At 45.9% G+C, this 13,896-nt stretch overlaps 2 protein-coding genes across 3 annotated transcripts; one reads left to right on the top strand and one right to left on the bottom strand.

Annotated features, from left to right (window-relative positions):
• Positions 1-289: 289 nt before the first annotated feature.
• On the top strand, positions 290-4,636 carry LOC128273036 (transmembrane protein 41B). 2 transcript variants are annotated; one of them, XM_053010949.1, is made up of 4 exons: positions 290-960; positions 1,165-1,550; positions 1,631-1,759; positions 2,082-4,635. In XM_053010949.1, the coding sequence occupies exons 2-4, from the start codon at positions 1,171-1,173 to the stop codon at positions 2,587-2,589; spliced, it is 1,017 nt and encodes a 338-aa protein (XP_052866909.1). In that variant the 5' UTR covers positions 290-960; positions 1,165-1,170; the 3' UTR covers positions 2,590-4,635. The 2 variants fall into 2 exon arrangements, with proteins under 2 accessions (XP_052866909.1, XP_052866917.1); XM_053010957.1 differs by lacking the exon at positions 290-960 and adding an exon at positions 987-1,088 and having other exon boundaries at positions 2,082-4,636.
• On the bottom strand, positions 4,122-8,658 carry LOC128273028 (septin-4). Its single transcript, XM_053010936.1, has 5 exons — positions 8,272-8,658; positions 6,651-7,086; positions 6,246-6,562; positions 5,926-6,161; positions 4,122-5,824 (listed from the first exon to the last, which is right to left on the bottom strand). The coding sequence occupies exons 1-5, from the start codon at positions 8,276-8,278 to the stop codon at positions 5,741-5,743; spliced, it is 1,080 nt and encodes a 359-aa protein (XP_052866896.1). The 5' UTR covers positions 8,279-8,658; the 3' UTR covers positions 4,122-5,740.
• Positions 8,659-13,896: the final 5,238 nt, after the last annotated feature.

Here is a 13,896-nt window from a genome sequence, read left to right as displayed (position 1 = left end):
CCTCTACAAATGTATAGCATAGACTTTCTCTATCAAATATGCAAAATCACCCGACTTTAAGCTATGGTTATCCGGTGATTGATTTGTTTCTAATTGACTACGACGTCGAAAATCTATCTAGCGAACTTCTATGCAGGAACTTTGGTTCGAACAAGTTGGCACTTTTATTTCGGATAACGAACGATATGTCAAAATTTGCGATCCGCGCATCTCGCTTTGAGGATCCCTGCTCGTCGCATCGCTTTGATACAAATGGATTTCTGGTTTTCTGTCTTTGGTGTGGCGATCATACGCAGTAACGTGCGTGCCATTGTTTGTTGATTTGTTGCGTTTCTTTGTAGGGAACGATTTTGTGGAGTTCTAAACAACGTCCTCGCGTTTTGCTGAATCAGAAGCCAAAAAACGTTGTCCTTTCCAAAGTGCGTTACACAACACAAGAAAGTACGACATATTGTCGCAAGTCATATCGAACTGAAGAATTACCTTGAGCCGCAGGTCAACCAACCTAGGCCAGGAGCTTTTTTGCTTCACTCTCAGATGCTGAGTATCGTAGGAACAAAACCAATTAGTTCAGTTGAGTGATGAAGGATGACAAAACGTAACCCTTTGTTACACTCGGCTGATAACCTTAGGATTTTGTAACTCAGCTGCGGAATATTTTACTGTCATTGTACACGTGCATCAGAATTATGCCTGTTTGCTTTTGCCACAAATAGCATTTCGCCCGTCAGGCAACACCCTTTGTGTACTTAACCCACACAACACTGTAACACAATCGCGCAAACACGGTTATCCCCACCCGCGAGCAGTGTTACCGCGATCAAGGCTGCGCCTTTTTAATAGAGTGAGAGAGGTGAACATCATACGATATCACCCCACCGCGTCTGGGACGGATGACAAAAGCTGGTCGCAAACCTGCTACATCCAAGGAAAGTGAGCTAATCGTCTCGTTCGCAATAGGTAAGTGCGAGAGAATGGCAGCGAAACCTCATGCTCGAAGGTCAATCGTAACTTCACGAGCTGGATGCGTTTCCCGCATCGGGAACAACTAAAAAAAGCATATATACTTCAATATCACAAATAGTCATGTGGGCGAGACGTCACGCTGTTTAAACTGTCGACTCAATTTTTATTAAAACCAATATTTCGTTACTTCTACGTTAGGTTCCTATGTCTGCAGCAGATGTAGAGAGTGATCAGATGGATACCTTGGTAGACAGTGCCTCTGCCTGCAGCAGTAATGGCAGCATCCACTTCAGCCATCATCATCAGCAACAATCGACGGATGTGAAAATGACTCATCTGAACGGAACCCTCGACCAGCCATCATACGGCCACAACAATAATCGGCTTGAAAAGCTGCAACCGGTCAGAAACGGGGTGTTGTTAAAGCCAGCGACTGCAACTGCTGGTTCCACTAACCAGCGCGATTCGTCACCCGTGGACGAAGATCGTTCTGCCCGCCAATCACTCATCCTGTTATTGGGCATTTTTCTTGCAAGCCTGTTCGCGATGCTTTATGTGTACGCGATGTTTCCGCAACTGGACGAGTAAGTGAACTCTTCTGAGTGCCAGCACGGTTTATCTGTTCGACTCTCGTCTCGTGACTGTTACCGTAACATTTTTGTAGATCGGAGAAACAGTACATCAAAGTACCGTTCGACATTGAAGACGCCAAACAGCTGGGCCGAGTCTTGGATCGGTACAAGGATCTCTACAATCTCGAAGTCATGTTTGGTATCATACTGGTGTACATATTGTAAGTAGTTCACTTCCTTCGCTACTTTCATTTTTGTCATTTCCCTCTGTCGCTGTCGCTATTAGCTTACACACTTCGCTTAAGTAAATATTGAAAGGATTTGGCAGTTTTATTCTGAAACAGATCTTCATTGTTATTTTTCGCTTTCTCTCTCTCTTTCTCTCTCTCTCTCTCTCACTCTCTCTCTATCTATCTCTTTCTCTTTCTCTCTCTCTTTCGCTCTCCCACACAAACACTGTGTTTGTTTGTTCATTTCCTGATTCTTGATTTCTGATTTTCATTTTTCCCTCTTCTACCTTTGGTATTGTTCTCTTACTTATAGCCTACAAACGTTTGCCATTCCGGGTTCATTGTTTTTATCGATACTGAGTGGATTCCTGTACAGCTTCCCGGTCGCGCTCACGCTGGTCTGCTTCTGCTCGGCGCTTGGTGCCACCTTGTGCTATCTTCTTTCACAACTAGTGGGAAGGCGTTTGGTAAAGTTCTACTTTCCTGAACGGGCCCGTCTATGGGCATCGCAAGTGGATCGTCACCGAGACGACCTGTTAAGCTACATGCTCTTCTTGCGCATGACGCCATTCCTGCCAAATTGGTTCATAAACCTGGTGGCTCCCGTAATCGGCGTACCGTTATATCCATTTGCACTTGGCACTTTTCTCGGCGTGGCACCACCATCTTTCATTGCAATACAGGCTGGCAAAACGCTGTACAAGATGACCAGCTCAAGCGACGCGTTTAGTTGGGGCTCGATCGTAATGCTGGCCGCATTCTCTATCGTTGCTCTCGTACCAGCCATATTCAAACGCTACTTTAAAACAAAGATTGATTAAACACCAAGATCAACACTAAACATTAAGATCAACAGAACGCTAGATGTTGGGCAAAGGTTTTCAGTTTTTTTTTGGTTCATGTAATAGCTAAGAGAGTATAAATAGCGAACACGATAAGCACTGTGAATACAACGACGGTCGTTGTTAATTTAGCCAAAGAAGACATACGTTTATCATTTAGGGAGTTAAGAAGGTTAGTTTGCTAAATGTTGTTGTTAGCTAAACAAGGGACATCCTATCCGGTGTATGTGTTAAAACATCGCAATTTGAACTATCTGTGTTTATGACGTCAAACAATGGATTAATTGTTTTACCATACTAATGAAATACATGAAATGACGAAATACACATCCTTTGCATGGTAGAAAGCTCAGTGTATGCGTATGTAGCTAAAACTATGTATAAACAGTAAACGTTTCTTCAACAACGGTGATACAATTGTATGTGTGCATAATGGCATCGACATACTCATCGTCAAAATCAAGGCATCAAGATATTAGTGCATAAATTGCAGCCAAACTGCCAAGAACGAAAACAAGAGAGGCAAACCGCTGAATAAGAGGTCGCGAAATATGATTCATTCCACTATATTATATTGCACAACTGTGTAGTTTTTTTTCCTCTATGACGATTTCCGAAGGTGTTGTCTGATCATTAACTAGGTCGCCGGATATCTAGGATCGATGCACATTCTGACTCAACAACAGTCTGACATCTTTTACGCTAAATCGGCGACTAGTGAATTTGGTTTCCCTATTTGGATTCTCTATATATGGTGTGATGAAAACCGTGCCCTGAATAATATGTTATAAGAAGCGGTTTATGCTAAACTGATTAAACGGTTTATGCTAACGATTAATCCGTTCAAGTCACTGATTCAATATTAGCAAAGTAAAAGTAGAGGCTAAACTTTGTTGACGATGCACGAATGAAGGAAAGTGAAAGCAAATCAGCTACTGATGAAAAATTAGTGATAAGTAGTAAAAACAATACACATAAAAAGAAAAAAATCTATCAAGAACGAAAAATAAAATATGTGCACCGAAAAAGATACCGATGTTGCTAAATTCTATTCACCCATTTGGGGGGTAGCAACAGGTAATATAGGTATTAGACAATTTTAGTTCAATATTGGTACTAATGAATGCTTACCATGGAATTGCATACAGTGCATGCCGGGACAAAATAGTTAAAAAAATATCCTTCCAAATTACCGGGAAAGTGCAAGAGGATTGGCAGGGATTGCAACAGAGATTGGCATGTTAGCCTAGTAAGTTCGTGCACACCCGCAATCAGCGGGGCAATCCTATAGTTCCTGTTATTCCTGTATGTTTATTTTGAACAGTCATGAGGACGTGGAAGAAAGGGCGATTTGACTACGAAAAATAGCAAATCATAGTTATCGTATCTTATCTTTTTGTATAAGCATTAAAAGAAATATACCTTTTTGAATACGATTGGTTTCCACAGAAAAGCTGAATGCAACCGCTCTGAGCCCGTTTCACTACCAAACGCTAACCTGTTTGGTTCAAATTTGCCTTTATCGTTTATTTTATTCGTTGACATAATTTATTACGAGTAACATGTAACGGTTGGTCGTAGGTTTTTCCTGTAACGCATAAAAATCGTTCTCGGGTTGCGGTTTATGTCACAACGAAACTGTATTTTGGTACATTTGGCGGATTTCTGTTTTGTTGAAAGGGACATCAGAGCCAATGACACCCCAATCATCAAATGCTGAACTATTTTCTCAGCAGTTTTTATGCAGAAATGCTGTTTTTGTCGTTCCTTAAGATCCTACTATGCACATATTGGAGAAATAAAACTGATCCGTCAAAAAGAGCCACATCAATAGAAAAGGCATACACCATAAACGTAAAGATAGGTCTGAATGTTTAAAGCGATGTGCGCTTTGTAATATCTCGCCATTTAGGAATCTGAGTTATAGACGCCTTTTTATGTAAGCACCCCTTCATTCGCTTAAAAAGAAACCATAGTTAATAAAGTGAAACAAAAAACAAAACACTTGCATAAAATATATTGCACACAAAAGCAATAAACCTACTAAATCGTTCGTTTCGAACAACCGTTTTTACTAATCCGAGGTTACTCATCGACTGCGAGATTGTTGCATGTTTCTATGAATGTGTACCGCACTTACAAAACGTTGTGAATACTAACAAACACCTGGATTATTTCTTGATCTGATGTTTATGGTTTTTAGTTTCGTTTTTTTTTTCATAGGTCAATTCAGGCCTACCAGGCGCCCAATAATGCTTCGACTCATGTTTCGGGTGTTGACGTGGTAACTTCAACCGTGCGACTGCTGTATCGTAGTAATCGTATATTATGCTGACCGATTGTCAAACTCGCATTCTTTGAGTGCGTACTGTGCCATACTGTAATTCCACATTTTGGTCGATCGACACCTTGACTGTAGGCTCACATGTCATCACTGAAAGCGTTGAATTCTATTGTATAAAAAGGATCAGGGTAAAGAGAGATGGTCATTAAGAAAGCGTCGATTACTGGACGTGGACTGCAGTTAAATGAATGACTGGTTGCTCGTACTCGTTCCCTCCGTATAATAGATACCTACGACTATTTCTTTGGTCGTACCTTGCAGACGAGCGTGTTTTGTCGTTATGTTCAGCCCGAGGCGTCCAATGATGCTGTTCCAAAACGTGTTTCTGCGTGAGACTCTCACTCCGTCCCGAATGCACGAGCATTTTTTTCCATTTTTCATACGTTAGAATACTGGCCGTACTGGTACTAGTTTTCGCTCATATTAGCTACGCTATTACTAAAACCCATGAACTAAGACCGTGTATTACCCAATTGGTCCTCCATGATGTTCGTCAATTATGTTTTAAGACTTTACCTGCCCAATTGCGGCCATGTTTTCGTCACTAGTGTCATATGGAATACAATAAGGTAACGTGTTATTTTTCCTTTAACTAATCCTCCTCCCTAAACGCTAGCTTGTTTTTTTTCTTGTTCTGGTGATCGCCGACAGGCTTTCGGAGGTCGAATGCGTTTACATTGGAACACGGTGGGCAGAGGTCAATCGTGCTGTTTCGCAGCATTATTGCCCCTGAAAGTCGAGTAGAAACACAACGGCCACAATCGCCTAGAATGTCTGCAACGAGAGCTAGACGTCGACGACGGAATCATTAATATGAGATGACTTTAGTTTTTCCTGCATCTGTGCCAGCATGTCCTGCATACGACGTATCTGCCAAATTTGAAAGGAAGGTAAAAGATAATGCAAAGATTGAGCTGCGTTGCTTCGGACTGGGGCGACGAGTGGGAGCATTTCGTAGAAATCACTTTTACCTCCTCGTCCTTTTGAAGCAGCAGCCGATCGGTGTCGCTGAACTCATGGCTCGATGCGGTCGATTCACGCTTCAGTTTATTGCGTTCGCGTAATGCATGCTGCGAAATCTGTGAAATACACTGAGCGCGGTAGTTCTCGTAGTGTACATCGCGCGTCGTGTCCTTCAGGTCTTGCATATGTGTCGAGATGAGCATCGTTCGTAGTTTGACCACATCGCTGTGCTGTGGATTTTCCACTGCAACGAGCAAACGAAATTGATAAGCAAGATGCGGAGCTTAAGGGCCGGTGGAAAGGGGACAGGCGGGCGGGTGGGCTTTACCATCTACAACACCCCACGGGTACTGGCGGCCACGTATTTTACGACCGGCCACCTCCAGCACCATGTTGCTACCGACGATGGCGAACGGCAGACTTGCTTTCAGGTCGCGATCCTGTTGCTTGAACTCCTCGTCTTCGTCAGAATCGCAGTCCGGAAACCGGTACGTCTGAATGCCGTGTGTTTCGATGTCTTCCAAGATGTTCGCTTTCAGTTTCTTCACCTCGTTCGGGGTCAAGGTATCCGCCTTGCCGATCACGAGAATAATATTCACTTTTTTGTGGAGCCGCCGAATTAGATCAATATCCAACTGTCGCAACCTGTAGAAAGCACAAAAGATATAGGTATGGTACCAGCTGTGGGTAAAAGGAAGTAACACACACGAGAGACCGAAAGACTCTCCCTTACCCGTGACCGTACGGGGGAACGAAGTACAGCAGACAGTGAACCCGGTTATCCTGTATGTTGCGCCGGTTCAGGCCACTTTCGTCGGTGAAATACTGTCGAAACTGTTCGTCAATGTACTGAGTGCAGACACGCCAGCTATCGTCGCAGTTGACCGAGTCGCCGAAGCCGGGCGTGTCAACGATCGTCAGGCGCAGCTTGACGCCCTTCTCTTCGATGTCCAGCGTCTTTTTCTCGACGTGCGTCGTCTTTTCTATGCGCTCCTCCACCGGTGGCACGGTCCGGTGTTTGTACAGGTCAGTCAGAAAGAGTGTGTTCACTAGCGTCGACTTGCCGAGCCCCACCTCACCGCACACCATAAGCGTGAACTCGAAACCTCGTTTCACCGACTTCCGATGAACCTGCTCCGCTAGCGTGGCGAACCCAATGTAGTCGCGTTCTGTGTTACACGGACCAGGACGAAATAATAAAAGTATCACATTGAAGATAGTAAGCGAGTGAGTGCAGAATCAAGAATAAATGAATCAACTCTATCCCGACACAACGTTGATGTTGGCCAAATCTGTTGTCTAGTCTCGCTGGCTTTACTCTTTTTCAACTTCCGTTTTACAATTGCCCAATAATGTTCACGCGTAATCAACGCTGAAATCAACATTCACCATCGCAGCAGGAACATGGCAAGAATCATATGCAAAACAAAACATCCCCTGCGGACTGCGGACAGGGATTGTTCTCGGTGTTTAGCAACGCTATGCTTTATTGCCATCGGTGGGCCGCTATCCGCTATCGACAAATACCCGACCGGCACCGGCATCATGGGAACTGGTGGATCACTTTTAACTTCACAGCCCCTTCATCAGTGCGTGACGGGGGAGCATCGGGCGCGATTGGAAACTTGAAACCCAGCTCGTAACAGGCTGCATGACAAACGACAACGGTCTAACCGCCACCACCAGGAACATATGAGCCACGCGTAAACCAAAACCGGCAAGTCGTTCGACGTGATGATGGTGATGGTGCCTATTTTGAACCGGCCGGCTGAACGCGACGGAAAGGTGAAATGCGTTGTAGCGTATCGGTTCCCTCCGAAGACCGCAAACGCACAGATGCGTGTCTCGAAAGGCTCCTCACGGGGTGCAACCTTTCCAGGAAAGCCGCGAACGGGCACTTGCACTGATTCGCCGCTGGTGGCAACCCGCGAATGCGAATATATCCTATCAATAATAAGTCGGTTAACCCGGGAGAGGCGTTTAGCGACAACAGGTGTATGGAAAAACCTACACCACGAACTTGTACCAGAGGCTTATAACAGGATTAGTAGTTCGACCAGCAGTGGCGTACTTGGAGGACGCCCTCGTCCGTTATCGCAACAAGTATGGTCGGCACGACAAATCTGAACGCTATCTGATTACGTGCAACTATCCAACCTGGGTTGGGCGATAACAGGGGTCACACATACATAGGTGGCTACACATGTGGCTACACATTGGTTAGCGTCGCACACAAAGGACATACCGCCCAAAAATGGTATTGACTCGTGTAGGGCAACTACTTCCGCAAACAATAACGGTTAACCCCGTAGCATAAATAGCGGATGCAAATTTATTAAATCTATTCTACTTACCAGCCATCTTTAGTAATTTCCGACCGTAGGCACCTTCTGGAGCTGGGCCCGCTAGATCCGCAGACTTGAGCGGCGCTGCTGGTGCTGTCTCCAAACAAGGAAACGACGACGGCGGCCCCAGGGCCCCGTCAGTCTGACAGTGGCTGCCCTGCTGCACCCTTCGCGCCTTCGGTGCGCCGTGTCTTGAGGCTGATTGGTTGGGCGGTTGATAGGCTGGCTGTGGACAGTCGCAGCAGTCGTGTGGTTCAGCGTAGCGTTAGCACCGTTCCAGACAGACGATGGCCATAAGGAGTTGCCGCGCCACAGTACGGTCGCTTGACGGTCGCTTGATTGATTTACAAACCACGCGCAGGAAGTCGGTGACAGCGTGGTAACAGCAGCAGTGGTAACGGTTTCTCAAAAGCGTGCATTCACAATCAAGCATTCACAATCTCACAAGGGCAAACCGTTTTGGGTGGTGGTGCCCAAAAGTATAGTCACGTTGCACACATGACGGAGTCCGTCCGTCAGCCACAAACAGTCTGTTCCTGTTTTCCGTGTTTGGCACTCGGGAGTTTCTTGTTTCGTTTTAGCTTTTGCACTGGTTGAGTATCGTCCACCTGTAACAAAAACCAAGAACGCACACACACACACAGCACCTGCAGCACTGGATTGTACTCGACTGTTGGAAAATTGTGTCCGATTGGTTTGAAAGGTGGTGCGGCCAGAAACAATTTCGGTACTCAGTAAGCGCTTGTTTTTACTGTTTCTGCCTCAACCCGTCGAAAAAGGACATTGCAGTTGCTGCGAGAGAGATACACGACCACGGCACGGCAGCAGCACGGACGCTTGCTTTGAGTCCTGCGAACGTTTGGCCGACGCTTCCGGGTGAGAGAACGCAGGGGCGCTCTCGCCGAGGACGAAGGATGCGAACATACGCAACCGCCGAGCACCCGGAGAGCCCACAGCTTCGGGCACGCGCATCTCCTGCGAAAGGGCTGCTAGGGCGGGGAAGAAGCCCGTTCCCGTTGTTGGCCCGTTGAAGTAAGCGAACGCGCGGAGTTCACATCGGGAGTTCAACCCCCTTCACGGGGTTGCAATGAGGCGCGTGCGCAAAAGACATGCTGGTAAGGGCGTGCTGCCGCCAGACGTTCTGTCGTCGTGTCGTGCAGTTTGCTATCTCAAGCCCACCCCTGTTTCCCGTCCACGTCGAGCGCGCATACGGAATCAGAGAAAGAGAGCATTACCAACACCATCGAAATCGATAGACAGAGGCCGTAGTCAACGCCGAAGGGGCGGTGAAGGATCACCACGCACCACCTTCGGGCGCCTCTCAATGCAAACAAAAAACAGTTAATTTCTCGGACGACCGAGAGACCGATAAGGGTAAGGCAAAGCACTCCACCGTCGAAAGCCCTTTCCGGTATTGAGCGTTGATTTGATTTGCCGGATTAGCTCTACTGTTGAGCCGCTTCGCCCATGTGTTCGATGTCGAAAGAGAAATCGACGCAACAACAAAAACACCGTTATTGCACCGTTCGACCGATTCGTTAGGTTCCGTGAGCGTCGTCATCTCTCCGTGTGCCGCCCTCCTCCCCTGGTGGGATAAGCAAACGGATAATTGTATATTAGTTCCGAAAGCAAAAGGTCCGGTCCGATCAGCCGTTCGCTTGTCCACAGACGGTTAATCTTTGCAGCATAAATATTGCTTCCGTTTTTATGATTTTCGAGCGAAGATTTAACGCGCGACTTTCTACCAATCTTTCGTAAAAGAACCGCCCCGACCGGGCTGACCAAAACTTGCGACCAACCGAATGCGGGTCGAATCGCAAAGAAAGAGTAGCAGTCGTGGAGCGTGAAGCCCGTACTCAAAGGGACTCGAAAAACAATGGAAACTTATACGTGTGCATTCCAATGCTACCCCGCGAACGGTATTTTATTTTTGTCGAACGGTACATTTATCGTTGAGCGCCATCCAACCGTTTTCGTTTCCAATTTTCCACAACAGACCGGCCGGATGCCGAATGTTTGGAAGCACCTCATGGCACCAGCATAATGCTGAACCGTGCCCAGGTATGAAGCATAACTTAGCCGCATAAGCTGAAGCGCACTCTCTTGCTTTGCTCTCGATTGGGCGCCCCACGGTTCGCCGTTTGAGGTGGTTTACTTGTTTCAAATTTGAAGTAATAGTCGCACGGGCATCCTGGGGCCTACTGCTGCTGCCCGTTGGTAATACCACGTTCGCGGGCAAACCAGCAGCAACAGGTGCGGATCCAAAATAGACCAAACAGAGCGGTTGGCAGGCCACGAAGGGCTCGAACCCAGATCGGAGGAAGCTGGAGTCTAAGTGATTAAACATAGAAAACACTGCCAGTTCCTGTTGGAAGTTACGGATTCGCAAACTTTGATGTTAGAAAATAAATCCAATTGCGAACGGAACACCAAGGAGATGATCTCGGTTAGGCAACGACATCTTGTTTTTCGCGCCATCAGAATGCAGACTGCGCTTGAATGCTAGTTTTTGGGGAAAAACCACAAACTAAATCCGAGACTGAAACTCCACACCCAAATCATTAACGCTTCCAACGGCGTATTGGCGCCTGTCATGTTGGATACGCGGGCCACTTGCCGGAAAGCTGGCAAAATTGAGTCGACGAACACTCGGAAATAGTTCCCTGTCAATCGAGGAAGAGCCACTAGGATCCAGGTCTGGGACAGGTGAAAAGAGCCTGTTTGGCGCTCATTGTAGCGCTTTCGAATACTATCGTGAATTACTATCGTTGCGACTGGCGAAAGGGTCAGGCGAGAGCCGAGTCCCAAGGTTTGATGGTTTCTTACTGGCACCACTAGGAGCATCTTTACGGAGGCAGTACCTTCTCCGATTCACCCACCAGTAACCAGCAGCGAAGCCGATCCGAGAGATCCGAACAGATAATGTTCTGGCAACGTACAACCTCAAAGTGCCTCAAAGTGATGACGGTGACCAATAGACCTACTTCATCGCTGCACTTCCGGAAACGCGCCCCACCGGCGGTTGGCTGGCACGTTTGAAACACGCATCCAGTGGCCACCGGTGGCACTAGCATACCGTAAATCGTCGCACTCGTATCACCACGGCACAATCGCAACGAAGGTCTACGCAACGAATCAACACCACAAACCACCGAATCGCTTAAATTAGCTAAACAAACCCGCACTGGCCTGGCTGGCGATTGAACTAGAAATGGTCGCCGGACGCAGTGCGTGGTCTAAATTGTTGCGTTCGCGACCTAAGCGCGATGCTCTCCCGTTCGCTCCGCCATGAACCGAGCCAGCCGGCAGGGAAATTGATACATACGTCCGCCCGCGATGCTAGTGTTTGTGGAGATAGTGCGAGGAACTGAGACGACACTATTGCGTACGATGGGTGGTACGAAGCGAGACAAACGAGCGGGAACGAGATTAGAAATCTTGCTTAGTTACCCCCGTCTATTTCCGTGCTTGAGACGTACATGTGGAAATGAGAGAGAGAACAAACGAGGGAGCGAAACAGAAGCGATGGAGAGAAGATGCAAGCGAAACGAAACAGCGAGAGAGAGAGAGAGAGAGAGAGAGACAGGTTATTTAAAAATAGAAAAGAGGGAAATAGAAAACTAGAAACAGGTGCGTATATTCCATCGAGGGCCGGTTTGTCTAGAGAATCCCCGCATGAGAAGCGTGACCGTAGAGGCACACCCGTCATTTCCAACTTGTAATGCCGCACCTAACGAAATACATTATGCAGTGCTTCGAGCCTGGTACGCTAGAAAGGGTGTACGTTTCTAGCGACTAGGCCGCGGTTTTGCAAGCATGGCCCGTCCGTGACAGAAGAGGTTGACGCAGTCGCCGTCAACCCCGTCCGCAATGAAAAACAAAACGTTACAGAAAGCAACAGCAGATCAAAACTTGTCTCTGTGGTTTCAAATATTTCGCAAAAATGGCAACGGCATACATTTTACCTACCAGCAGCACTTCAGGGAATCAATGAACGGAGCAACAATATTGAAAATGGTACTCAAAATTTATTATTTTCTTCGATCGATCGAGCCAATCGGTTGAGGTACGACACAATTTTCACGTGCGACGTGATTACTGTATGTTCTTTGCAATGACAATTTCACTTTGGAAAGCTGGAACATAACAAAAATGAATGGCCGTACCTGCATTTTTTATTCTAGAGCTTACCGGGCAAACCATGTGTTTGGCCACACCGAACGTTGATTATCTCTAATGGCATTGAAAAGCTACGCTGCACCTACAGCGTAGAGCAAAAACGCTTCGTACTAAGGTTATCAGGTTATGCTTTTAAACGTCGGCCAGATTCGTTAAAATATTAGGTTGGGGAAAAAGTGGTCCATTATTCAATTCAAAATTAATGAAATTCTAAACTTTATTTAAGATACTTCCAATGGTCCGATTTGCGTCAAATATGCATCATTTTATTGGAGAAATTGTTGCCTTTTTCAAAATACCTTCATAATGCTCTTGAAGAAAGCTTAGTCGTTTTTGGCAAAAAATTTGAGCAATACCCTTTCACAATCTTGTTTTTGATCTCAATTTTTCATCATTCAACAAATTTTGTAATGCGTGAAAAAGGTGTCAATCTCTTGGTGCAAGGTCCGGACTATACAGCGGATGCATTAAAACTTCCCAACCAAGCTCCTGGACTTTCTGGCGAGTCGCCAAAGACATCTGTGATATTTCGTTGTCCTGGTAGAACACAAAACCGTTGGCCGATTCTGGTTGTTTTTGGTCAATTGTTGTTTGGCTTCGAACGGTACAGTTGTTGACAGTAGAGATCTGAATTTAGTATTTAGCCACACGAAAGCCACTCATAATAAACGATCCCTTTCAAGTCCCCCCATTTACCCAGTAGAACCTTCCTGTCCGTGAGTCCTGGTTTGACCACCGGTTAAGATGCTTCACCACGCTTAAACAACGATTATTTTCACACCGTATTGTCGTATGTGTCCCCTTCCTCATCCCCAGTACCCATCCGTTTAAGAAATGGTTCGAGTTCATTTCGTTTGCCCAGAATTGCATAAATGGAAGTTCGATCCATCACGTTTTTTAGTGTTAATTGGTGTGCCACCGAAACATCGGGCTTCTTTGTGAATCCAGCTTTGCGCAAATGCCTTAAAACTATTTGATAGTTAATTTTCAGCTCCTGGGCGATGCTCTGATTACTAACATTCCGATCTACTTTGATTATTTCTGTGATTTTGTCGACATTTTCGATGATATGTCTCCTTAGGCTTTAACATAAAAATAACTGAATAGGGTCAACGAAGCTGACATTTCACGTAGCTAGCTGTTAGAGAATCGGTACCATAAACACCATGCAAAATTTCTGCGCCCTAACTTGAGTTTTCGCCTTTTCCAAAGAAAAACTGTAAAATATACCCAATTTTTTCTTTGGTGACTTCCATTGTTTACACCCCATAACTCACAAACGAATGGAACAAACAATAAACAGTGAAAGCATCTTTTTAAGTGTAAAGTATCAGCTTTAAAACAAGCCTAAACTTGACACTGTACGATCGATACTTCACGAGATATCGATCATCTACCGAGAAAATAATGGAATTCTTTTTCCCCAACCTAATACCATGAACTGCATGGACTGAA

Source organism: Anopheles cruzii, chromosome X (assembly GCF_943734635.1).
Source record: "Anopheles cruzii chromosome X, idAnoCruzAS_RS32_06, whole genome shotgun sequence".
In the NCBI taxonomy this organism is placed as follows: domain Eukaryota; kingdom Metazoa; phylum Arthropoda; class Insecta; order Diptera; family Culicidae; genus Anopheles; species Anopheles cruzii.
This window is presented reverse-complemented; position numbering and strand designations above follow the sequence as displayed.